This window comes from Haemaphysalis longicornis, unplaced genomic scaffold, assembly GCF_048455015.1.
Source record: "Haemaphysalis longicornis isolate Haplotype H1 unplaced genomic scaffold, Haemaphysalis longicornis Haplotype H1 scaffold_4, whole genome shotgun sequence".
Lineage (NCBI taxonomy): Eukaryota > Metazoa > Arthropoda > Arachnida > Ixodida > Ixodidae > Haemaphysalis > Haemaphysalis longicornis.
The window spans coordinates 1,795,645-1,822,320 of record NW_027526361.1 but is presented as its reverse complement, the minus strand read 5'-3'; the positions used below and the strand labels follow the sequence as shown (position 1 = coordinate 1,822,320).

The 26,676-nt window shown below is 49.2% G+C and overlaps 2 protein-coding genes across 2 annotated transcripts in view; one reads left to right on the top strand and one right to left on the bottom strand.

Annotated features, from left to right (window-relative positions):
• Positions 1 to 3,856, top strand: part of LOC144178110 (uncharacterized) — a 191,756-nt gene extending 187,900 nt beyond the window's left edge. The window contains exon 4 of the mRNA XM_077705646.1: positions 1,155 to 3,856. Coding sequence (XP_077561772.1) covers positions 1,155 to 1,534 — 380 coding nt within the window. The 3' untranslated portion in view covers positions 1,535 to 3,856. The remainder of the gene's footprint in view (positions 1 to 1,154) is intronic.
• LOC144178108 (atrial natriuretic peptide receptor 1-like) overlaps positions 1 to 26,676 on the bottom strand; it is a 267,231-nt gene that overhangs the window by 198,892 nt on the left and 41,663 nt on the right. The window lies entirely within an intron of this gene.

Here is a 26,676-nt window from a genome sequence, read left to right as displayed (position 1 = left end):
CGAAATTCGCGCTGAGACTGCGAAAGCTCGCACGATTGCAGTGTCCATCATAGCTCTTTCAGTGTTATTCTCTCCATAATCTCGCCCTTGCAGTACGTGAGAAAACTCAGCGCCAAGTTTTCGATCTGCGGGGACTTTGCCGGTACGGGTGTGAAGCGGATTTCCGCCGTTTTCCGTTGCTCTGCCGTCTCATAAGTTGTTGAACGGTCTTGTGGGAGTTTCGAGGGCTCGGTAATCTAAGTTTGAGAGTGGAGTAGAGAAGTTAAGTTTCGTCTGCAGATGACTATGTTCCAGATTCTTGATGATCTGGTCTGTAGCACCTTCGCATGCGCTCAGTGTGCGACTCATGTTACGCTCCGATTCTCCGTTGCTGTTTAGTGGGCCGGTTAAGTGGCGCAACAGGTTCCAGGTCTTTTTCGTGGATAGACTGCCCTGTAGTGCGTCACAAAGCTTCAGCCAATTTTCATTGCATAAGGCTGCTGCATACTCTGCTGCCTCCTTCTTTATCATAGCTACTTTCTTGCGGAGCTTGCAGTTATGTCTCTGTTTTTCCCACCATTTGGTAAGACTGTGACGGGCCTCCTAGAGGAGGTTAAGTTTCGCGTCTAGGCAGTGGGTCTTGTACGAGGTCGCCGTGACTTGGGTATGTGTCTAACGTCTAATAGAGTCTTCAGCACCTAGTCGTCACCCAAACGTGTCGCTCCAATGACACACCGAATGCTACTGAGCAAGACCCCGCCCAGCACTACCGACTCCGCCTCAGGCACTATCCCCCCCCCCCCCCCCCCCGCGCCCATCGCTAAAGCACGCTGCCGCCGACATGTGGAGCATCATACAAACTCACTGCTTCCCCCACAGTACCACGCTCCCGCACACGCACCCACACAAGTTTCCAACACCACAGTGCCCTCACTGCCACCAACGTGATACCCACTTTCATTCGCTGTGTGAGTGTCCACACGACCCATTTCCCCCCTACACCACGCCCCACCACTGGGAACAGGCCTCGGGGAGCTCGGATCTGGCGGTTCAGGAAACTCGAACCGCACGGGCCCTTGCGGTCGCCGAAGCCATAAGCCATAGGAGCCTCGGCCATCCCTCCCCCTAAACGGCAGTTGCAAAAATCTTCTCTCTCTTTCTCTCTCTCCCCACAGTGCCCCACCGCATGCGGCGCGCTGGACCACTCTTCCATTCGCCACCTGAGTGTCCGCTAGACCCGTTTCCCCTTCTTGTCGCACTGGAAGCAGGCTCTAGGGAGCTCCGACCTGACCACACAAGAGGCGGTCACGGCCACAGCACTGGACGTCGCGGGGGCCCTCTCGGCCTGCGCCGTACCCCTACGCAACCCAACGTTACAATGAAGCGGTCCTACTATCACTACCGCACACCGCCAAAAAGGGAAGCCGGGGTAATGGGATCCCCGGACCCCTCCTACCCGGAGGGCAGTGCTAGCGAGTCCAACTCGGAAGCCCAAAGTTTCGTCGACCCGGCGGCAGTGGAGGACTCGCTCGTGCCTACACCACTTATGACTTAAATCCGGGAAATTACCGAACGCAACAGACTCGTTCGGAGAACACTACCGTCGCCCACCCACAGCAAAGACCCCGGAGACCACGATCAGACCCGTTCCAACAAACAGGTGCCCCCTGCAGGACACGAGTGTACCTGTTATTCCCCAATCAGCATGAATTGAAATGCAAATTCTGCGCGCAATCAGGCCCCGAGTGCAAGAAGAACCCTCTGCGATCAGCTCCTGCTGGTTCTGACAGCTCGGTAGCAGCAAGGATGACCCGTGGCTCCTCAGTCCGCTCGACAAAGAAGTCGTTCTCTTCCACGTCCAATCGCGGCCGCACAGGCCTCGGGGCCGTTCGGCTGCTGAGCACAGAGCACAAAGGCTTCCTCCCCAGGCGACTTGCCAGGGTGGCCCGTCTTGTGCGCCCTTAAGAACACCGCGGGTGGTATTACTTAATTTTCTTTCGTTGCCTTTAATTTCTGCAGTCGCTGTCATTGTGTTGCTCTATTCCTTGCTTGCCCAAAATAGCTTTCGCGCGAAGAGCTTAGGGCGTTAACCTGAAGTGGGGGAGACGCGTTGTACAACTACAGCCCTGCACGCCAGTTGTAGCATTCTGTGCTGTGGATTTTCGAAAGTAGCCTCAAAAATAAACGAGAAGAAACGGATCAGCGAACGCGGCATTCGATACCAGATAAAGCGCCAGAAAAGAAAACTTATTCGGGGCCACGTTGAAGCTGCAGGGAAGGGATCCCCCAAGCGCCCTGGCGCCTGAGGGTGTACACGTGAAGGCGTGCAAGTGGCAACGCTGGCCTTTGACAGAGAAGCCGCCGCCAAGGCGGCTCTGTAAGAAGCAGAAAAGGGCTGCGCAAGACCAGCGCTTAGTAAGAAAGATAACATTGGTGAAATCGCGGCTTGCCACAGTTTTCCTTCGATCCGAAGCGCGTCGTCCAACGACGCAGCGCATGCTAGAAACGCGTTTTTTGACGCGGTCCCACCACTCGAGTCGAATCCATGTCCCGAGGAGGCAAAGTTTGGTGCAGTGGACTTGAAGCGGCGGCCACTGATCGAAACCGGGAGATCCCTGCAACCGCCTTCATGCCGCCTCAAACGTGCCGGCTTTGGGCTCCGCAAAAGCCAGCGACTACCTAGTCTGGCGCGTTCGCTTCTCGAGTAGCGGAAATGGGATTTTCTCAGCATATGCAGCTCAACCACAAGGAAATTATCAGACTGCAGGAAAACAGCTTTGATGTTAGATTGGTTGCACCAGTCCTTATGATCTTACAAGACTGCGTCTACTCATCATAAACGAACACAAAGTTGGTGGAATATTAGGGTACGGGTGCTTGATTTTAACTTTTTTTTTTTTGCTGATGATCTACTTTTGCAGAGCTCCTGCCCCAAACTTAGAAAGAAATTGTGATTTTATGTTGGTTATGCCGACGCTTTGATACGGTTCCCTTGAGAATTGTCTACGCGTTGTTCGTGGAGTCGGCATTGCTAAACGCAGTGGCAAGGATTTCTAGATGCATGTTAGAAAATTTAACCCGAAGGTTACCAGACTGAGTGCCCCCTTCTCTAAATGTCTTCTTCTTTATATTACCCTGCAGCTTCAGTGAAGTGTGGAATTGCTGATCGATAATGCGTTCCCATGGGAACTTTGACCATCCATAACACACTGCACTCTGGTCTCACTGATATCGTCAGGGCAATGTAATTCAGTGAAAGAAGTGCATTTTGTAATTAACTCTTTGCGTCCTCGTATATTTAAATTTGCGCGAGCTTCGCTTGACACTCCTATCCATTTCCTTGCAAGATAGGCAGCAGATGTTGGACTGAGGTCGTCCATTTGTCATAAAATACTGTCGTTCTCTCCCTTATCCTTGGGGCAGGGGGGTGCAGGCGGAACAGTTGAAAGTAAAGAAAACCACGTAACAGGTTACAAGGTACAAAAGATACATATTAAAACGAAAAAAATGTTGTTTTAAAAAAAATCGCGCCAATCCACCCCGTGAATGTGGTTGGAAAGCAAAGCTGTAAACGGCACCCATACCAATTACCCATGCCACGTCACTTAAATTCACTCGCATCGCTCTCCAAACAGCAAAACCAGAGAGAAGTGAAATGCACTTAACCACAACATTTATTACTTCAAAGAGATATTCTTGTTAAGGTTAAATCAATGCATGAAGCATGAACGGTGTTTGGTTGAGTTGTATTCGTGTAGCACAAGAGGGGAAACTTTTTTATAAAATTAAAGTAAGCTCCAACCTGGTGTTAGACGATCTGTCTTCCCCGTCTCTGCGCCGCAGACGGAGGCGACGAGATTTGCGGCAGAGAAAGAGGAGCAGGAAGAAATAGTTCTGTTCACATTTCTGGACGGTCCAGAGTGCAGCCCTGGGGAGTGATTCCTTCTTCTGTGGGGCCCATATGCAGTCTGCGCGGCCTGTGTTCTGTCCACCCGCTGAAGCTGGGTAGGTGGAGAGGGCCTGGACAGCAGCATCTCCGATTGCTCTTGTTGGGTAGTTTACAGAAAGAGAGGACGGTGCTCAGGGCTAAAGTCGCACACCCCGATTACGGGGCGGAGTGTTCCTACTTCTGAACAAAACTTACATTCAGCGTCGTAGCGATTCGGATACATTAAGTGAAGAAGTGCAGGCTGTGGGAAGGAGCCCGGTTTGTATGAGCCGTAGGGTAATTTGTTGTTCTCTGGAAAGGTCAGGGTAAGGCGAAGGTACGGTCTGTATCAGAAGGCGATGATGCTCGGTTATCTCCCTGAACGTGACAAGCGGGTGACTGTCCTCGTGCAGCTCCATAGCACGGGAGGTAAAAGCGCAGGCTTGTTGGCGGCCCTGTTTGGTGCCCTCCATTGAAGCGTGAGCGCGTGTCCAGATGAGCTAAGTGGAACCGCTTGGAGAGTTTTTCTAGCACACGGAGTGCAAGTCAGGACACCCAACCCTACTGGTTATTCCAGTAGGCTTGCTGGGAATCGATGACTACCCTCCGAACCCCTGGTTGAGCGAGAGCCAAGGTGATGGCTGCCTCTCTGCTGGCGTCATTTCTTGAGTCCTAAGCGAGGTACACGCAAGGAGGTTGGTTCTGGAGGTAACCACTTTGATGTCGTATTGCTGCCCTCGATGTCTGGAGGGGTCTGTGTAGATAACTGCGTGATCCCCACCGAGGGTGGTGTTTAGCGTTTGAGCCCGCGCTTTTCGGTGACCCTCGTCATGTGAGGTACCGGATTCCTCTAGGCCTCGCTTCTTGGTGGCAACTCGCCTGATCATGTTTATGATTTGATTAATGCTGTTTTTGAGGCGCTGCAAGGAGACGTCACTCTTGGTGTTAGCCTCGAGATGTAGGCCCAAGATCTTGATGCTTGGGCTTGGAGTGATGGCCTGGCCATCAAGGAGTATTTGAATGTATTCCTTGGTTTGGGCGTGTGGCGGACGACAAGGAGCTGTGATTGTTTACGTGAACCCTGGAGGCCACAGGCTTTAGCCCATTGGCGTACTAGAAGTGAGATGCCATGCATTGACGTAAGCTTCCTTTTATTTTTGTAACTCTTAGCGCATGACCAATGTGCGCACAGGGCCGCTAGACGTGCGTGAGTGGTCGCGTGACGCTTTCACGTGGCATTCAGCGAGAACGCAGGGGGTAAACCCGTAGATGTGCTTGGTGAGTGCATCACTTGTCTTCCTAGTCTTCGCGTGCTATATAGAGGCATTCAGCTTTGCTACAAGAATTGTACTACACAACTTGTCGTCAATCGCATCCTCTCGAAGCCAGTTCAGATCAGATCGTCTGTTAGACAGGGCTGTCCTCTATCGCCGCTACTGTTTGCACTGTACATAGAGCCTCTTTGCGTTAGCATACAAAAGAGCCAAAGAGTGCGTGGTTTTTCGTTAGCGTCATGTGAAGTTAAAGTTCTTGCGTATGCTGATGACATTGCCTATTTTTGTGTTGACAAGCGTAGTGTTCACGAAGCCCTTGCATTGACTAAGGAGTTTTGTGACGTGTCTGGAGCGGTCATGAATATGGAGAAAACTAAGGGGTTGTGGCTTGGCCTGTGGGGAACCCAACCTTCCAAATTTGCAGGTATTAATTGGGACGGCACACCGCTTGAGTACCTTGGCGTGCCTTTGCACCAAATAAGGAACTCAGGACCACACTGGTCTTCAGCACTCACGCATGTCAAGCGTGCCTCGCAGGCATGGATGGGGCGAGAACTTTCTGTATTTGCCCGTGCGCAAGTCTGCAATGTCTTCTTGGTAGCAAAGCTTGTTTATGTGCTTCAGGTACTGCACTGTGCGTGGGCGAAAGTCCAGGCTCTACACAGAGTGTTTGCTACCTTCGTTTGGGGATCTGAATGGGACCCAATGCGCAGAGATAAATTGTTTCTTCCTTTACGGTCTGGTGGTGTTGGGTTAATGCATTTGTTGGTGCACCAACTTGTGTCTCGGTTTTTCTTGTACAAGTCAGCGGAGCATCCATTTTTACGTACTGTAATTCAAGAGCGCATAAGTTACCATTTGCCGTTTCTCCTTGTTTCTACGGGTGAGGTGAACCAAATGCCGCCATGGGGTTTTCTAAAAGAAGTTGTAGATACTTTTCATTTCCTTACTGCGCGGTTTTCTTTGGAGTACCTGTTTAGTCTTTCAAGGACGGCTATGACGAACACTTTAATTCATAATCTATTCCCCGTGCCTCTTTATCGCCAGCCATACTTGCGGGACCATAGAATAATGTTTTAGACCGTGTCAAGCGTATGTGCGTGCCGCCAAATGCGAAAACGTTTTTCTTTAAGCTCCATTCGCAAACGCTTCCAGTTAAAACATGGCTGCGAGACAAAGGAATGTCGATCCCTTGGTCAGACAATTGCCGCTTGTGCAACCAACCAGAAACTATTGACCACTGTTTGGTGCTGTGCCGTGACGCGGTGTTTTTCTGGGACGTTCTGCAACGGACACTAAAAAAGGACATTGACATCACCCCATACACCATTCGCTTCTTGCCATTTGAGGACGTTAATCAGGTGCCGTATGACGTTTTTGTGCTCCTAGGTTTGTTTAGCTTGTGGAAGTGCCGCATGACTGATCGGCATGCTGAACCCCCTAGGCCGACCAAGGTCATTTTTCGGGAACAGGCGGCGTTGGTACGGAGCGTTTACGTTGCGCAGAGTGATCCACCAGAGTGGCTGCATCTTTTGGATGCGTGCGTTTGCTTGCCTGAGTTTTGAATTGGTGCCGACCTTTGTTAGACTGACGTGCTTACCCTTTGCTGTCTGTTAGTGTTTATATTGTGTGTCAATTGTCTTGGCTGACTTCTCTCTAAAATTTCCATGTATTAAAGAAAAAAAAGTGGGCTCGTAGCTAAATCGGTAAGACAACGGGCTCTCGCTTTGTTAGTCTATTTCAGGTTCCAGGTTCGATTCCCCGCGGTGCCAGTAAATTCTTTTATTTGTTCGCTGGAGTTTTCTGGTGACACCAACGGTCGCGAAAGAACCCTTGGGGGGTAGAGGTAAAAAGCTTTGCTTTAAAACCTACTGAAATAATTGCAAGGGCAATGCATGGTGAGATAAAATATACAAACGTAAAAAAAAATGCTAAAAATGAAAACGGCAGGAAATCCCAAGCATGGAGCAGGAATAATACATCAGCTTTATTTTATACAATAAAATCCCTAAGGTGACGTCGCTGGTAGCCGAGGGGAGACAGCGGCGCATAATAATAAAATGTCAAGAACAGAACATTATGAGACGCCTTAAGCGCAAAAGAAAATGGTCCAGCCGAGGAGCACGTACAGCGGCGAGGGCGGCGGAGGACACCCCCACGACTCAGTGGCGTCACGAGGTCGGCAAGCATTCGTCCGAAATTCTGAAAGCCGAAATCACCAGCGAATGTTGAGCACGTGCCTGCACTGCGAAAGAGGTCAGTTCAGAGCAAGAGATAAATGTCTTGTCCTCCTACTCTTCCCAGTCTCTCGCTCTCGCCGCCTGTTTACGCCGAGAACGACGCAGCGCGTTTCGCGAGTCGTCGGTGGTGCAACAGCAGTGAGCCCGGCGCACTCGGAACCACCAGCGCGAAGGTGCGCGGTGCCGGATGTCTCATGAGCACGCGACACCAAACAGACCAGAAAAGAAAAAAGGGGATAATTTTAAGGGTGAGCGAATGCATCCGGCGCTCTCTCGTGGCGCGGTGCTTACGTTCGGCGATATTTTCATTGTGGCCAGAGTACTTCCTAGGCACGCGCGTACTTCGACTGCAAGGGATCAAAAGAACCATTGCGAAAGACCTGCCACCTTCTTAGGCGCTGGCTGGCAGCAGATGAAATCTCACGAATGTCGTTACGTAGCCACAGAGTGCTTTACGAGTGGAAATTGTTATAATAAAACATCAGCTGCACTTTCTTTGCACTTCTCAGCACTGTACATCCATAACGAAGTTTTAGCCTCCATTTTTTCTCTCCATTTATTCGTTTCAATCTGCCTTAACTCTTCTTTGGTTACCTTGGCTGTTTTGGATTCTCCACTGTTGTTTCCGTGTTTCATCGTTAGCCGTCTAGTCTTCCTTAACCACTGCGTGTCTACGCTTTTCAAGTATAAGTACCTAAAACTTTAGCTATCTACCAACATTTATCCATTGCTCTCAACCTCCCCTCAAGACATACCTTGAGCTTCTGAGCTGCTCGAACTTCAAACGACACCCATCTCATATCTCCCTGCACTGCTTTGTTAATTGTTTTTCCATGCGCCCCTAAGGCCTAACTGCCTACCGTTCTCTGGTTCACTGCAAGGCCTGCTAGAGCGTCTTATTTGAAGCAGAGTACTGCATTCGGAAATGTGAGACCCGGAACCATTACTCCTTTTCACATTTTTCTCACTACTTCATATTTGTTGTTTTGCGATACTGTGAATCTCTCCGTACGCCGATAATCGTAACTGGTGATTTTAATGTCGATTTATTATCCCGAGACTCCTCTTCACAAAATCTTCTGGACATCTTTGTTCCCTGTGGGTAGAAAACATCATTAATATCCCGACACGTGTGACGGCCGTTGATTGATTTACGACATTGATTGATTTATGTTTCACGGCTTATGAAACAAGCAGTTTGCAAGCAGGTGTATTAGTTTCAGATGTTAGTGATCATATGCCGATCTTCATCTTTCTCACACCATTTTCATGTCTACACAAACAAACTGCAACCAATACACCCAATATACAAATATTAATAAATGATAATAATACTACTATATTTCAGAAATTAATGGCGGTGACCGACTGGAACCCAGTTTTGCTGGGTTCCAGTCCATGGATTGACTATACCCTGGGATTGACTATACCCTTCCTAAAAGAATCACAAAAAAATAAACTCTTTGCTTCGTTCATAAAGACTACAAATCATGATGTTTTTAATCAGTTTAAAAAGTCAGGAACAAATTAAATTCCGATATTACAAAGGCGAGCAATGTGTACATTGAAAATAAATTTGCAGCTATTTATAACGACCCCAAGAAAATCTGAAATAATGTTAATAACTTCAAGGCGAACGGCGAGAGACGAGTTATTTCCAAGATTATTATTGACGGAGAATAGTGCACGGGAAGTTTTCTTGCGGATATGTTTTACAATCACTTTTTACAATCGGAGGGTGCTGCTACTGTCATACACACACAGCTAATCCCAGTAAATATATTGTATTCCATCTGAGTACTGGAGGCTCAATATTTTTATTTCCCGTTACTGAAGCTTAATTAAATTAATTAAAATTGATTAAAAGTTATTTAAATTAAAATTAAAATTCAGCCTAATTAAAAAACTATACAACAGCCGGGCGTGTGAGGCTGATGAATTTCGGATACAGCCAATAAAAGCAGTCACACAATATATAAGCCAGCCACTCTCACATATATGCAATCTGATACTAAATTCTCCTGATCTTCCTGATGTTTTACAAATTGCCAAAGTTTCTGCAATTTTAAAAAGTGGGGGTCCAAATGACAGTAACAATTACTAACCAATTTCAGTTCTGCCTATCTTTTAAAAGTAATAGAACAGGTAATCAATATTGGAATCTTAAGCTTCTGTAAAACTAACCATATCATCACCCAACAGTATCGCTCCCAAAAACAAGAATAAACTGAAATAGCAATACTACTAAATATAAAAAATAAAATATTGATAACTTCGAACAAAAATTGTTTACTATTGGAGTGTTTCTCAATGTAACACGACATTTTGTTTCAAAAACTTGTGAAATACGGAACCAGGGGTACCTGTCTCAGTCTAATAAAGAGGTACTTACATAGTCGCCTTCAATAAGCCGAAATTGGTCAGGCCAGGTCCGGCTTTGGACAAATTAGGTACGGTGTTCCACAAGGACCTATGCTCGGACCGCTAATATTTTTATTTTATATAAATGACATTGTTAACGTGCTTTTAACCATGGATATAATATTGTATGCAGATCATACAAACAACTTTTTTTTTCAGGTAGAGATCTGGATCTGTTTGAAAGACAAGGAAATTTATGGCTTGAAAATTTGTCGATTTGGCTTAGTACCAATCAACTGGATTTAAACAAAAGAAGAACAATATGTGTATATATATATATATATATATATATATATATATATATATATATATATATATATATATATATATATATATATATATATATATATATATATATATATATATATATATGTATATATATATGTATATATATATATATATATATATATATATATATATAGAGAGAGAGAGAGAGAGAGAGAGAGAGAGAAAATAAGGAATGGCAGTCAAGAAAACCTCGGAAAGCAAAGGGGAGGTTGTGGTCGGTCATAGAAAGACATGAAGAATTTTTTGAGTGGAAAAGAAAGTGGTGAAAAAATGCCCGCCGGGTGGGATCCGAACCCACGTCCTCCAGAATACCGGTCTGGTGCGATAACCACTACGCTACCGGCGGGGCTGTTTCCCCAGCACTTTCTCGGGTATTTATGTTAAGGTATTTTTGTTTCCTGCACTTGGGGGTGGTAGCCAGCGCCACTCGGACTACTCGGGGTGAAGGGGACCTTCTTTTTAACCCCCGGGCCGTGACTCGAGTGTCTACGATATGTCGAGAGTGGTCGACCAGCGGTGTACCCTCTTAAGCTCCCTATGGCACCAAGACTGCCAGAACAGAGGCCCTCGCTATGCATGTAGCGAATCAGAAAATGGGAAATGAGGGGCTCCGTGAAATAAGACAGAAAATAAGGAATGGCAGTCAAGAAAACCTCGGAAAGAAAGGGGAGGTTGTGGTGGGTCATAGAAAGAGATGAAGAATTTTTTGAGTGGAAAAGAAAGTGGTGAAAAAATGCCCGCCGGGTGGGATCCGAACCCACGACCTCCAGAATACCGGTCTGGTGCGATAACCACTACGCTACCGGCGGGGCTGTTTCCCCAACACTTTCTCGGGTATTCTTCATCTCTTCAATTCTTCATCTCGTCTTCATCTCTTCATCTATTTTCTATGATTCGTCATCTCTTTCTATGACCCACCACAACCTCCCCTTTGCTTTCCGAGGTTTTCTTGACTGCCATTCCTTATTTTCTGTCTTATTTCACGGAGCCCCTCATTTCGTATATATATATATATATATATATATATATATATATATATATATATATATATATATATATATATATATATATATATATATATATATATATATATATACATTTTTCGACCTCGCAACGAATGTTTTGGGGCAACAGGTTTTCCACAATTTCAGAGGCGAATGTATTGAACACTCTAGTTCACGCAAATTCCTTGGCATTGTGTTCAATGAAAATGTAAGTTGGTCTCCTCATATTGATAAAATACGAAAAGATATACCCCTATCAATTGGTATCACTTATAAGATGAAATATTTACTACCAGCTTGGTTAAAAAAGCAACTGTACTACAGTCTAGTCCATTCTCGCGTTGACTACTGCCTTCTAGTGTGGGGCTCAACAGGAACAACAAACATAGGAGACCTATACAGTCTAGTCCATTCTCGCGTTGACTACTGCCTTCTAGTGTGGGGCTCAACAGGAACAACAAACATAGGAGACCTATACCGCCTCCAAAAAAAGTCTTACGCGTAATTGAAAACGCACCCTATATCAATCAGAGTTCTCGATTATTTAAGAAACATCAGATATTAACAATTACGAACATTATCAACAAAACCTCTTTTGAGCTATCTGTCACCAAATAAGGACGGACCCTAATGACTTTTACAAAAAACACACGTCAAGAAGCCATGAATACGAGTTAAGGCAGATCAGATACACAAAACCAAAAATTCGCACGAACTACGGTCAAAAGAAATTTAGCTACCAGGTACAATCACCCCGCAATTATAGCCAAGGCACAAGATGTTACATACGAACAAGCATTCATAAGAAATTAGACATGTGCTTTTTAGAACTTGTCGGAATTGTGGCTGCCCGCGATCCCGACTCGGTTCGCGGCAGCGCTCGGAGGGCCGCGCGGCTTGCGCGGGAGTGCGCAACAAGACGGCAAGAATAGAGGGGTTCGCTTGCGCGTCGCGAGATGGCGCCACCGGCGCGCGTTAGAGCGGGGAGCTCGGAGTCGCTTCGGCGGAGAGCGAGGACTTCGGCTGCGGCGCTCGGCAGCGGCGGGCGGCCGCTCCGAGCGAGGACAAGACGGCGTGCGGCGGCGGAGCGACCCGGCGCCTTCCCCTTCGAGCCTGGACCGACCATCGTCCACCGGTAGCGGCGGAGTCGAGCGACTCCGGCGGCTCGACAACGCGGGACCCGTCGATGACCGAGAAGACGGGGTCAGCTAGGGGAGGGTTTTGGGAATAAACCCCCTTGGAGGTTGCCGTCGGTTGCCTTTGTCTCTTGACTGCCTCTCACGCCGGCGCCGCCTACACGGCAGCCGCGTGAGGAGGATCATCCGAGTCAGACCCGTACCACACTTTGGCGCCCCAACGTGGGACCTCGACTGCAAACGCAGTTGAGGCGCATACAGGCAAGATGGGAAGCAACGCCAACGAGCGGAGCGATGGGAGGAGGCTGGAGGCACGTAGGCCTACTGTTAACATGGCGGCGGGTCGGCTCCTCCGCCGCGCCGTGCCCGCGCACACGCGCCGGCGGCAGTGATGAATTGACCCCCCAAGCACCGAATGGTGCGGCGCCTGCCTACAATGATGCAGCGGTTGTGAGTACGCAAGAGCGCACCATAAACCCGCGACTACAGCTCTTCGACTTGGCCGATGCTACGTTGACGAAGAGCGAGGAGGACGTTGAAGGTCAGCCTTTTCCTTTTGCTACGGGTGGTGTGATGGTCTCCACGCTAGTGGGTGCTAGCGTCTCGTTGTCGGAAAGGTGAAGGTACCGCCGGAGATTGCATTCAGGCAGTAAGAGCTTCGCGTGGCTCGGCAGGGGGCTCGTATTTTCAGGAGGCGATCGTCAGTGTTTGTAAGAAACGGACCTCAGGCGACTATCACCGGAGAGCCGCGCCCGTAGGCCGCTTGTAACGCGGTGGGCGCTGGCGTTACGGCAGTCTGAATGCTGCGATCGGGGATAGTCCGTGTGTGTGGGCGAGCGTTACTGTGGGAGTGAGTGTGTGGGCGCCCGTAAGCCGCTAAGATAGCGGCGGGCGCTGGGTCTAGTGCAGCTGGTAATGTTACGCGTTTGAGAACGCGTGGGGAGCGCCCGCCAGTAAGCCGCTAATATGGAAGTTGGCGCCGGCGGCTGATATTGCTGCAAGTGAGTTGTAGGAGCCCTGCCTGCTTGACGCTAACGCATCTTTGCCGAGTAACGCACCCGGGCAAAGAAAACTTGAACGGGTATTTTGAAGCCACCACCCGTGTTATGTCAGACGAGCTGCATCCGAGTAGGCTTTCTCGCCAGTGACAGGAGTAGGCGGAAATCCGCTGCTCCCTTCCTCAGGAATCGGAATCGCTCGCATTGAAGAACGAGAGCGGAGCCCTCCGCGCATGGACGGCAACGGGAGTCACGCCAGTTGCCAGTCGCCACCGCCATGGACAGAGAGGACGGATCAGCTGAACCGCCCGGCGGGGCCGACCAGTGAAGGTAGCACCCAGCGCAGCGTGTTGAGCTGTCGCCAGTTGCTACTCCGCCGTCCCCCCCCCCCCCCCTACCCCCCCGGGCCAGCGCTCTGCGGGCCAACTATTCAGCCGTTCGGGAGGACCAGCCGCCGAAGCAGCCACAGAACCCAGGAGGCCGAGGGACCCGCCATGAGAACGCCTTGCACAGGGAGCAGAGGTCGCGTCAGCAAGCGACCTCCGCATTCTTCGGCTGCGGCTGCCGGCTTCTTCTGAACCTGCCAACCTGCCGTGCTTCCCAACTGTGAGAGACTCGGACCAGTGCAACGCGTGGCATGCTCATCAAACCGAGCTTCGCGGATACGGCATCATATGGCGAACATTGGAGGTGAACTGGCATGGGGATGACGTTTGTTGGCGTATTGCTTTGGGATTGACTCTTGTGCTTCGCAGTGCCATTTCAGAGCGAATGGCATGGAGTATTTAGGGAGAAGGAGTGTGGGAATTGTGGCTGCCCGCGATCCCGACTCAGTACGCGGCAGCGCTCATAGGGCCGCGCGGCTGGCGCGGGATTGCGCAACAAGACCGCAAGAATAGAGGGGTTCGCTTGCGCGTAGCGAGATGGCGCCCCCGGCGCGTTTGGGAACGGGGAGCTCGGAGACGCTTCGGCGGAGAGGCGGCTGCGGAGAGAGAAAAAAAGACTTCGGTTGTGGCGCTCGGCGGCGGCGGGCGGCCGCTCCGAGCGAGGACGAGACGGCGTGCGGCTGCGGAGCGACCCGGCGTCTTCCACTCCAGCCTGGACCGACCATCGTCCACCGCTAGCGGCGGAGTCGAATGACTCCGGCCGCTCGAGCAACGCGGGACCCGTCGATAAGACGGGGGCCAGCAAGGGGAGGGTTTTGGGAGTAAACCCCCTTGGAGGTTGGCGTCGGTTGCCTTTGTCTCTTGCCTGCCTCTCACGCCGGCGCCGTCTACACGGCAGCCGGGTGAGGAGGATCATGCGAGTCAGACCCGTACCACAAACGACAGTAACAACTTGCAATGTAATTGTTTCTATTCCTTCTGAAAACTTAGAGCTGATTTTTTTCTCTCTCTGTGAAATCTCGTATTGCAATTATTATTTCTTTACGAAAACTCAGAACTGCTTTTTTGTTCTTTCGTACTGTGAAATCTTGAATTAATATTATTTCGTGAAAACTGAGAGCTGATGTGTTTTTCTTGTGAAGTAATTATTGTTATTATTGCTTGTTTGTAGCTGATTTTCTATGTGTATAATTGCGTACATTTTTCTGTTGTTTTATATGGTCACAAAGGCCTGGCCATTTTCAGCAGAGTAGTGCCAAAACGGAAGGGGGATGTCACCTTATCAGGCTTTTGTACCTTTTTTGACCGTTACACTTGACAACTGTATATTCATTCCTGTACATGTTGTCACACTAAACTGTCAGCGTTCAACTTTGATCGGGTCATTTGTTAACAACAGTACCGAATATGCAGCAAAACGGCATCTTTGGACACGCTACTGCTGCTGAAATGCTGCGACACGCGTTATCTTTGATCCGAATTCGGAACGACGTCAGTGGCGCGCAGCCGCGGAGCAGGGAGGTCAAGCTAAGGCTACCACAGTTGACCGACTAAAACGCATAAACAACAAAATGGCGGCGCCCGTGAACCGTCGCAGTGTATTTCACGTAATGCGAACTGGCCAATAATCATGGTGGCGGCACGCAACCACAGAGGAAAAGAGTGCCCATACTCTGTACTCCTACCTAGTCACACTACCCGAGCGCAAGCGACAAGACCGCCAAGACGACGAGGAACACTTCATGCCCTCCGTCACCATTTGCAGTGGCTTACAGCAGCTTTGCTGGACGTCCACTTTCGCAGGGCGGGATGGCGACCAATTTTTTTCTATTGCGCGTCGGTAACCATGCAGCTCGGTTTTCCTTTGGACGTGCCTTTGCCGCGCCCTCCGCTTCCGTCGTTAAGCGCGTGCGCTTAAAGTTGCGTGAGTGCCTTCGTTACGGGACCATAGAAACAGTTTTTGCCGCCAAGAAAGATCGTGATTTCTGTCGCGCTGCAAGCAAGAGCCTGTCTAATGAACCGCCATCCTTACGCTCTTATCAGGCGTTGCTTCAGAGATTTTTTAAAATTTTTTCTGCCTTAGCCGCAGTGACAAGCGTTGCTTGTGACGCCACCTTTAGCGCCAACTCTTCAGATGAGCACGTTTTGGCGGAAATAATGAACGCTGTCAGAAGGAACACAGTTGGCGCCATCTTTGTCGGCGTTGTCGTTCGACGTACACAGCTACGCTCAACTTTGCGAGCGAGTAGTTGGCCGATGGTGGGAATAATTAGACTTAGACGCTACCTTCTGAGCTATTCGCATTTTCCCAGCACGTTGAGTTCCTGGGGCGAAAGAACGGATGTCAGCCACTGCACCTGTTTGTCCTCACGCACGGCGCAAGAAGTGACAGCGAACTCGAAGAGCCGGTCATGGCAGATTAGATCCAAGGAGCCCGAGGAGGCTAGCGCGCGGTATACTGCAGATCTGGCCGCAAAGGCTTGACTCTTGATGCTAGCATCGGGAGCAGAACACTGGCTAACGCGGCATACATACCACATTAAACAGGCTACAAGGCGCCGTCACTTCATCGCGCTTTAGGTATACCTGCAAAATATGCAATCACGGAGGAGTACCAGTGCATGCCCACAGCTGATACGTAATGCAGATTACCCGCGTCTTGCTGGCGAGCAAATCAGGGAAGCTGTAAGCCTTGCATGCAGTTTTGAAACCATACCTGGATGGGCATGTTCGTCTCGCATCAATGGACGCTCTTTTTGTTTTCTTTTGTTTTGTGTTTGTTACTTCAAAAACGTTTGACGTTATTTCGCACTTTTTTCAAACTCGCTACAGACACTGCTAAAGGCGCATTTTTCTGGCGTTGAGTTGTCAAGTATACCCCCCACAACATGTTCCGGTCAACTTACTTCAGAAAGAGATATCGACCATGTCTTTTGTTGCAGCTAAACCTTGCGCTTCGTTCGGCGCCTTCTGAAGTTTTACTCAAAGCCTGTGAAAACGCTTTACAGTGACTTTGCAACGGAGACAAGACGCACCACCAGCGAGAGCTCATCACCTATTCTTTGCTGAGCACGTCCTCATTGTCCGAATGTTTCATTGCCAATTAATGCTTCAAATGCCACTTTCGCGCTAACAGTAAACCACGTATAAATTGAACATGGGCTGAAGTAATAGATAGATGAGACTAAAAGAACAAAGCCATTTACATACTTGGCTCAGCCAGTACAAATGCGCTGGAGCGGTAAGCCAGAATAAAAAAAATGAAATACGTAACCAAAAAGAAGAATACGGGTCTGCAGTAAAAAAAAGCGTGAAGCGATCGTCTTCCCGAGTGGTGTCCGTTTCGAAAACGACCCCTTCGCGTCCTCTTCAAACAGGACGAACTCCGCTTCAAACAGGACAGAGGGAGCAGAAAGAGCAAGTCTGTGCATGTTCCTCGTACGGCGAGCGGCAACCCAAGACGGTCAACCTCGACATTAACCGCCGCCAAGACGTCGTCGCCGCCGACCGAGTCAACGTGAACTCCCTCCAACCCACGCAGGGCTATCCTGTCTCGACGACTCCGCCACCGAATGCCCCACCTCAACCCACCAAACACGGCACGTGGGCAACACAACGGCCTCTGGCTGTACGGGGGGAAGCCCTGTAGCGATCGGCGCACCAGAGGCCACGGCGGCGAAGGCGGGAGCTCCTCACGTGGCGCAAACCTACGCGCAAGCCTGGACGACACCGGGCGCTCTTCACGACGCGCAGGCTGAGGTGTGCTCCGTAGTTTTTTGCTAAAGCCGCTGTGCGAAGGTCGTGCGGCCGCCTTGCGCCAAGGTTGTTATTTTTCTTGGTATTTTTTGCTAACACCAACGGAACAAGCTCAAGCTTAAACAGCTCTGCTTTTGAAGACTGACAACTCCGCCCTGGTGTTGTTTGTCTGCTCAGCCGTGTCCAGCTGCCGCCTTAAAGGTGCTTTCTTCTATGTCCGGCAAGTCGGACCCGACATGTCTGGTCCCACTTGCCAGTCCGACACGCGAGTCTGTGTCGGGCAGCCGTTTTCTTTTGCATTCCGGTGTAGGACCCCGACAGCAGTGTCGTGCCAAACACGTCACTTGAATCAAATATTGTGATTGGTCCATCCGACCTTATAGTACTTTTTGTTTACGCTCAAACAGCTATTGTGGTAATTTGCGAAATTTTGAGTTTCCCTCAGCATGGCGTGAATGTTCATCTCGCTAGACTTAATCAGCCAGCAGCCGTAAAGTTTATGTAGACGCAAGCGCATTGGAGCGCTTCCCATAAACCGGTGCATGCCCGGCGATGCTGCAGCTTGGCTCGGGCAGGGTCACTCTGGCTCGGGTTATGAAGCGGCGACGGCCCAAAATTTATCCTTCCGCTTTTCCGAATGTCATGCGGCAAGGCTGTTCTTTGAAGCATAACCGCTCTCCCAGCGGTGTAACATGCGTCCACGTAGCAGCGATCTATTATTAGGCACAAACAAGCTCTCGTTCAGCGCATCACATTCTGATACTGTGCGCACAGGCTGTCCATTTGTATCGTTGCGGCAAATGTTAGCGCTTGTTTGTCAACTGCAATGAGCGCTGGTAGTTTAAATTCTGCGACGCAGGGTACAAAATTTTGGTACGGGAATATCGGCAGCCTAGTTGTTACCTTAATATCATGTCCGCATCTCTTAAACACATATTTACGTACTCGTTTTGCGATTACACGCCTGTGGAACTACTGCAGCCAGCGATTGTATTTAGTAACTGGCAAAAACAGGAATAGTTCCACCGACCGACGCCGCGGTGTTTTCTTTTTTTTTTTAATGGCAATGCCACCTTTGATCCTTGTGTTCTACAACGAGATTACCTTTTCTGGACGACTGTACGACGTTGGCAGCAGTATGTTATCTGCGCTTCTGTTCTTTCTTGCCTTTAATCATGGTTTTAAAAAAATTCTTCCCCGAAGAAATCATGAGCTCTGCTTCTAAAATTGATCCTTCAAACTCTGCGCATAGTGCACAGTCCAAGTGATGTTTGTTCTGTTTATTTTTGTTTGAAAAGCAAAGTGAAAAGACAATAATGTTGTACTGTGTGGCTGGAGTGCCGTCGTTTTCGGGTCCACTGTCTCCCACTATGCTGATGGGTCCAAGACATTTTTTTATTGATGTAAAGGCTTTCTAAGCACAATCGTCATTTTATCATAACTTTTAACAGCGCCGTAATGAATTTACACTTAACTTCGTTTTCTTCTCACTTAACCGGAAAGATCAACAAAAGTCTTTTTGTTAAGAACAATTTGTCATTTGCGGCCCGGGCGGCTCGGGCTGGCACAGCCCGAAAAAATTTTGGTTCAAACCCGAGCCCGGCCCGGGCCCGAGAAAATGCGTGCTACCCGGCCCGAGCCCGCCTCGCCAGTGCACTATGCCGGACTACCTATAGCTACGCCACCACACCCAACCGTTTCAGTGCCCTGCCTGTGCGGTGTGCTGTTTTGTGGTGGGATGTTTTGTCGCCGTACTCTTCTGTCGCGTGCGCTTTTGTAGCTACGACAAGGCACGCCAAGGCACTACGTACTACGACAAGGCCTTGGCGTGCCTTGTACTACGACAAGGCACGCCAACGCCGCGTGACATTGTGAGTTACTAAAATGCTATGCATTTAAAAGACACTCCTGAGGAATGTCGAGTGCGAACGACTATCGAAGATCCCGAAATACGTATTTTAGAAAGCCAACATTTCCGTGAGGTCGTCTCGTCTGGGAGCCTTCAACAGATGTCAGAAGACGGCAGTGGATCGATCGAGCGGGACAACCATACAGCCCCACAGTCCTTGTCAAGGAGACTAGGCAAGCTTCACAAACCATTGGAAGATGAGGTTCGGCGTTTGACGACCAAAAAAAATGGAAGAAAGCAAGTAACAGGAAGCTACGGTGGAAGAAAAAGACTATCTACGTTGAATTGGCCCGAACGCTATAGCTTTCCACCAGGAACTGCGGTGTCATGCTACGCCAGGAGCCTTTGGCAAGATGTAAATGTTTTACACATCTCTTTTGAGGCCGGGAGTATGTTGTGAATTTTAGAAGATGAATCACCTGGCACGTAGCGCCACACTATCACTGTCGTTGTACATTCAGTCTGTCATCGCTCTTAAAAGTGTTCCATCAGAGTGTCTGACGGCTCCGTTCCCTGGCGGCTCAATCGCAACGAGGTGGACGCTCCGCGACATTAATGTGCTCCTCTTCATGATTATAATTATCATTGTTTACCTCATTCATCTGCTGTAACAAGCCGGGCGGCTTAGCTCGGCTGACATCGCGAGTCTCATTACGGATTGTTATCTCTCTCTCTCTCTCTCTCTCTCTCTCTCTCTCTCTCTCTCTCTCTCTCTCTCTCTCTCTCTCTCTCTCTCTCTCTCTCTCTCTCTCTCTCTCTCTCTCTCTCTCTCTCTCTCTCGACCTGCCTTGAAATGGAACGAAAACGTTTATTTTGACTCCTTCAGAAACAGCAAGAGCTATACGCGAAATCGAACCAGGGCTGCGCCTCCTTTCTCCAAACACTTTGCGAATAGGCTGCGTGGTTGTGAGGATACAATTGCAACGCGAAGGAAACCAATAATGGAAGAGCCCGGCACGGCTTTTGTCGTCCACCATGCAGGCATAGAATATCAAGGGCCCCATTGATGCGGCACGACGTTCCACCATTCCAATGGCGCCGGATACGAATGGTCCAGCAGTGACCGGTATTCCGGCCCAGATTCTGTAGATCCCGAGGAGAGCCTCGGCGCGCTCGTAAGTGGGGCTGTGCGCACTTTTTCCGCACAGCAACACGGTTCGCGTGCGCCTCAAGTAGGCTCACTTCTCTTCGCTGAAACGGTGAGAGTCTTGTGAGTCCAGGGACCGAGACAGATTCGCACTTAGATGTGAACTGTAAGAAATTCGCACAACACAGTGCAAGGTCAGCGTGCATGGATAGTGTTTTTTTTTTCTAACTATCGAACAAATCGCCCATGAAAGGAGCTTGCAATGCTTTGCGCTACTCAGTGTCACTGGTGTTTGCAGCATGCACGGCCCTGCTTTGCTTTCAGGCAATAATTGCTATAAACTTATTTGTGCCCAACTAATCTTCAAATCTTCAAACCACAAAGCCCGCCAAAGACGGGCGCCCTCCACTACGGGAGGGGGGACGCAGCCTAAATATACTCGCAGGACGCTGTGAAAATGCTAACGGCACCGAGATTACCCCGACCGCACAGGTACATTTTCCCCGAGACCCGCCACAAGACGCACAACAACGGACGGACAACATGGACTCCAGGGTAACGAGACGGCTATAATACAAACGTGTGATTTTGCTCTCCACCGCCGTACGACAGAGGCTCTACGATACGCTAGCCCCACCACGAGCGGTGAATACCTCCAAAACGCCAGAAATCTGCGTGCCAAATTTACAACCACCCTCCGCAAAGTCACGGCTCCCACGAAAAATACAAACGAACACCGTCATCCATAAAGTTCCCTGCGTGCAGATTTGCAGCAAACGACGAAGGAGACTGACGGCTGTGTGGAGAGATCCTCTGGGCCCCTGAGGGGCCGCACATCTCGAGCACCCGCCACTTACGCCGCTATAATCGTCGGAGGCCGCCCTTGACAGCCCCGACTCACAGGTCCAACCAGCCTGGCAGAGACCGGCCAGGGCCCACTGAACAAAGGGTTCCAAATGGGACTCCTCTACGAGCCCTTTCCGCCATCTTTCCCTCAACAGTCATTCATCCTTGCGTATATTGCTGCCGCGCGCTAATTTGGAGCCTTGTAATGCAATGGGAAGGAACAGCCTGAAAACAATGCACGAGAGAGACGATCCAACCTTGAATGGGGCACACTATAGAATTTCGCAATACAGGTGTTTATCCACGGTTTTCTCGGAGAAACGACAGGTGCTATTTTGTCGCGGAATAACATCGTGAAAAAACTGGAGGAGGCTGAAGCTTTGCCTACAAGCTTGGAAACAGGCAGCGTTATCGTACTCTGCAATGAGGCGACGAGGAAGACTCCGTAGTGCGCCAGCCACGGATGTAGGCAACTTATGCAACACGAGTGTATCAACCGTGAGCCCTCGCCGCGGCGTATTACAACCTAGCGCTGAAGTCATCGTCTTCCCTAGCGGTGCTCGAGAGCTGTGAAAACTTTCCTTCCAGCTCGCACGTTAAGGGCACTGGGCTGCTAGTGGGCGCCGCCAGGTGACCCTACGGGATTTCTTACTCGCAGTCGGCGCCGCCGCAACGCCAGATTTTCTGCGCCTTGGCACCCTTAACGCAACGCGTTGAAACCACAACGGTGGGATCCAGGTATTGAAGGAACATCTCTTACATCCGTAAATACATACGTCGCTGCACTACCTAAATGAATTATCACATGGCTGCGAAAGTGATACCGTCATCGAAGCGCTGGAATGTAACCTCACAGGAGCATGCAACACAATAGTCACGTGCGCCTTCAAAAGCCTTTATGGTCACATTATAGTATACCAAAGCAAAAAAGCTCCGACAAGTCGGTTAAAATGAAATGCTCATGTTAGTACAGGAAAGCAAGGAAAGCTGAAGGAAGTACGCGATGCTAAATGTGCACCTTATTTCCCCATAAGATGTTACTTTGTGCACATGCAACTACTTCTCAACGGGAATAAACTGCGCGGACACGGAGGCACGTTGTCCTTCTGATGTTGCATTGTCTCGGGCCTTCATTGGCCCAAATGAATAAGATAACGTCTCGCGAAAAGGTGCCAGCAGGACACCAAATGCTTAAACAGTGGTTTACAGAATCAAAAGAAAAGGGCAACCGGAAGTTCCCATCTCGCAGAAATTGTGAATGGGGCGGTTTTAACCTCGCATGTTTTTCTTCGCATTGAGTGCATGCCGCTTCCAATGAGGTGCGATGGCCGTTCCAACGCCCTTTCTCTCTCTCTAACAAGCATCGCACGGGGAAGGGGCGGATTAGCGAGTCGGGCTGCCGGCGCCGAGGCTGAGCCGGTTGGTGTTTCGGGCATGCGGCCGCGACGCGGCAGCAAGAGCGGAAGGGCCGCCGGCGTCGAGAAGGGGCGTGACGCGCAATCAGGTCCAACTCCCAGCGGGTGAAAAGAAGGAAGGGGGCGTTAAACAGCAAGCAAGGCCCTGCACGGACATTGATTTGCGGGAAAGCCGTGATGAAGAAGGCACGACGGAGTCGCGTGAATCGATAGCCGCCCGTGTTTCACGCGCGGTTGCTATTGGGCCGTCGCTGCCGGGAGCAGCTCCTTGCCTTTTCTTCCTACTTCCCGCGTCTCCCCGTGGCTTTTCCCAGGCGGCCCTTGCCTGCCGGGCATCGCACGCGACTCGCGGGAGCCGGCTAAATGCAGCCCACTTCGTTCGATTTGCTTTTCCGCGCGCGCCAGAAGGCTCCTACCCCGCGGCTCGAACTGCGGCAGAAGGACGTAGGCGCGTGCCGCCTATAGACGTCGCTCGAATGCCTCACGCACAAATGCCCACGCACTGATGGACGAGCACGCACAGGCGGACGCGGAGCGCCGTGAATGGGAAGCGATGGCGGCAGTGCAGGTGCAGTCACCTGGGACTCGGCACGAGCTGTCCAAGGTTCTCAAAGGACTACTTACAAACCGAGAGCGTCTGAGCAGCGCAGTTCGCCGGTCATTATTAATGGCTAGGTTGGCGAATGTCCGCGTTCATGAAAGGCGCAACCGACGAAAAAACACCTGCCGTACTAATGAGAAAGCATTAGTACACTATGCAAGGCAAAAAATCCGGCGTCCACGGCACACAAAATATCGCCGACTGCTCAAAGGATAACAAAAACGCGTCAATAAATGCTGTAAATGGCGCCACATCTCTCAGGCAAGCTCTTATAAACGTTGTTAACTATTTGAAAACTAATGATCTTTCATCATCTGCTTCAGAACCTTCGGTTCGGTGTTAGGCGAGGGCAGGACTTCGAAGAGGCGTCGTGTGCGCCTTGACAGTTGGCACATTTAAGGACACTTACTGTGCAAGCTTTGGCATCTAGGAGCCCAGAGCATTCGGGGCACACAGTCGCATAAAGACAAATCTGCATAGGTGCACGGCGACGTTTCCTGGAGGACATTAGCTTAGATCAACGGCTGCAGTGCCCACAAAAGGACTAAAGCGTGTGAGCGTCCCCTGACTGCCAGGCCCTCAACAATGGTGATCACGAGAGAGAAGCTCTGTGACCGATCGATACTTTCTCTCTATGGAACTCGAACCCAAACAAATAGACACAACGGACAGAAAAACTGACAGATACTTAGAGCGACCTAAGCCTCGAAGAAACTGTCAAAGAGTTCAGTAAAAAAATTAAAGCCGTTCTACTCAATGCGAAAGTTGTGGGAAGTGCAGAGCAGTGATTAGCCATAATGGGCTGTAGCGCCGTTATCCGCTCACATGCTACCCCCCAACGCATTTCAAATTTCCCACTTTCGCAGTGCTCGTGCGCTCCCTGCCTGAAACTGCACCAGCGGGATTTCCGTTCTTGTAAAGACGATAGTCTTTCTTGAGCTACTTAAACTCAGAAATTTTGGTCTGTCTGTCTGTCTGTCTGTCTGTCTGTCTGTCTGTCTGTCTGTCTGTCTGTCTGTCTGTCTGTCTGTCTGTCTGTCTGTCTGTCTGTCTGTCTGTCTGTCTGTCTGTCTGTCTGTCTGTCTGTCTGTCTGTCTGTCTGTCTGTCTGTCTGTCTGTCTGTCTGTCTGTCTGTCTGTCTGTCTGTCTGTCTGTCTGTCTGTCTGTCTGTCTGTCTGTCTGTCTGTCTGTCTGTCTGTCTGTCTGTCTGTCTGTCTGTCTGTCTGTCTGTCTGTCTGTCTGTCTGTCTGTCTGTCTGTCTGTCTGTCTGTCTGTCTGTCTGTCTGTCTGTCTGTCTGTCTGTCTGTCTGTCTGTCTGTCTGTCTGTCTGTCTGTGACTCGATTCAGCCACCCGGCCAAAGTAAAATGCATACTGCGCAATAGTCCTATATACTCACAGGGAACCAGGAAACCAGGAAAAACAAACGAACCAGGAAACACTCGGGAACCGGGAAAGACAAACGTAGTTGTTCAGTTTAAGAGAAGGCAGAAGCGAGACATTGTCCTTGAAAAGGCACGCACCCATCGCGTTAAGAACAGAGAACTTGGTCTGTTAAGTGAAGCCCAAACTTTTTTGAATGAGCATCTCTGTCCCGCTTTGAAGCGTCTTTTGTCACTGGCTATAGGAAGGAAGAGGCAGTGTCAGTGGCGCTTTGTCTGGACGCGGAACGGGAAAATATTTGCACGCCAGTCAGAAGGAAGCGGCTTAGTTCACATCGAGACAGACCGTGACCTGAGCAAAATCTGCTGATTTAGCGAGTAGCTCCCATTCTCCTTCTTCTTTTTCTTCTTTGTCGCATCTTTTATCATGAATATTCCTTGCCATGCGAAATTGCAGTTGCACCAAAAGCACAGAGCACTGTTTCTGCTCTTCACATTAGTGCACGTTCCGCCTCGCCTAAACAAAATGAACTGACCATGTTTTTCACTGAATATCAATTCTGTTCGACATCATAATGCTATGTGAAGTCTGGTACGACATACATAGTGACATGTTAATTTTAGATGAATATAATCATTACTTTATCAACAGAACTGGAATGCGCGGTGGTGGGGTTGCGATACATGTTAGAAAGCGTTTGCAGTGCGAAGTGCTACAACAGTACACACGTGTGACTCCGGACTACGAGGTATTGTGCCTGACAAATGGTAGCAACATTTACGCTGTCTTATAGCGCCCCCCTTCTGGTAATGTAACTGTATTTCTTGAATTCTTAGCAGAACTGCTTGAATTTTCTTCCTTTCATCAGTACCAAATGCTGCTCGGTGGTGATTTTAATATCAATTTGCTGGATGATACCGCTAGTTCCCGGGCATTTTGTAATCATATTTCCTCGTGCGGATTCCAGAACGTTACTTCAACGCCGACACGTGTAACAGAATCTGGTCAATCAATTCTTGATCTTTTTATCGTTAGTGCAGACACCGAGGTTCATTTGGCTGGTACGATAAGCTGCGGCCTTAGCGATCACTGTCCTATTTTTATTCGTTACTCAAGTAGCGTACTAGCAGAGGAACCTCGCCAGCTTAAAGCTAAAGTAAAGTTTAGATCGTTCTCAAACCACAACCTTAATTTATTTCGGACATGCATGGTAAACGAAGACTGGTCATCCGTTTACGCTGAGACCGATGTAGACCCTAGTTACAGTAAATTCTTGTCCATCTTTTGTAAACATTACAATGCCTGTTTTCCATACATCAGCGCAAAATTTAAAACAAAGATAAGGAAGCCTTGGTAGGACCACAACACATAAAAATGATCAAACGCAAGAACCAACTTTTCAAAACGTTTCGATGCACAAAAAATCCTTCTGACTTTTCGACGTTCAAAAACTATCGGAACAAAGTACCCTCTGAGCTAAACAAGGTGAAAGCATTATGCCACCAAAATCTTTTTGGTAACGTTTCACAGAAACGACCTGATAAAGTATGGAAAATTATTAATGAAGCTGTAGGACGTAAAAGGGAAAAAAAACATTCTTTCTAACATAATTGTAGAGGGCCGCAATTTAGAAGGCGTTCCCTTGTGTGAATATTTTAATCAGCATTTTGTAAATATGGTTCGACCAGCAAAAACCTTTACCTTCTCCCCAACCCATTCTCAGAACGATGACACAATATTTCTCAGTCCAACGAATGAACTTGAGGTTTACCGTACATTTATGGGCTTAAAAAACAGCACGGCTAAAGATGTTAACGATATTGAAATAAAACCCGCTAAGCACGTAATGGATATTCTCGCGCCGTGCCTTGTGCACATATTTCATCTCGTTCTGTGTTCCGGTTGTTTCCCACGTGCTATGAAGAAGGCGAAAGTGTCTCTCTCTTTTCCAAAGTGGCAATGCTAATGACCCTAATAACTACAGACCAGTATCCATACTTCCGGTTTTCTCAAAAGGATTAGAAAAA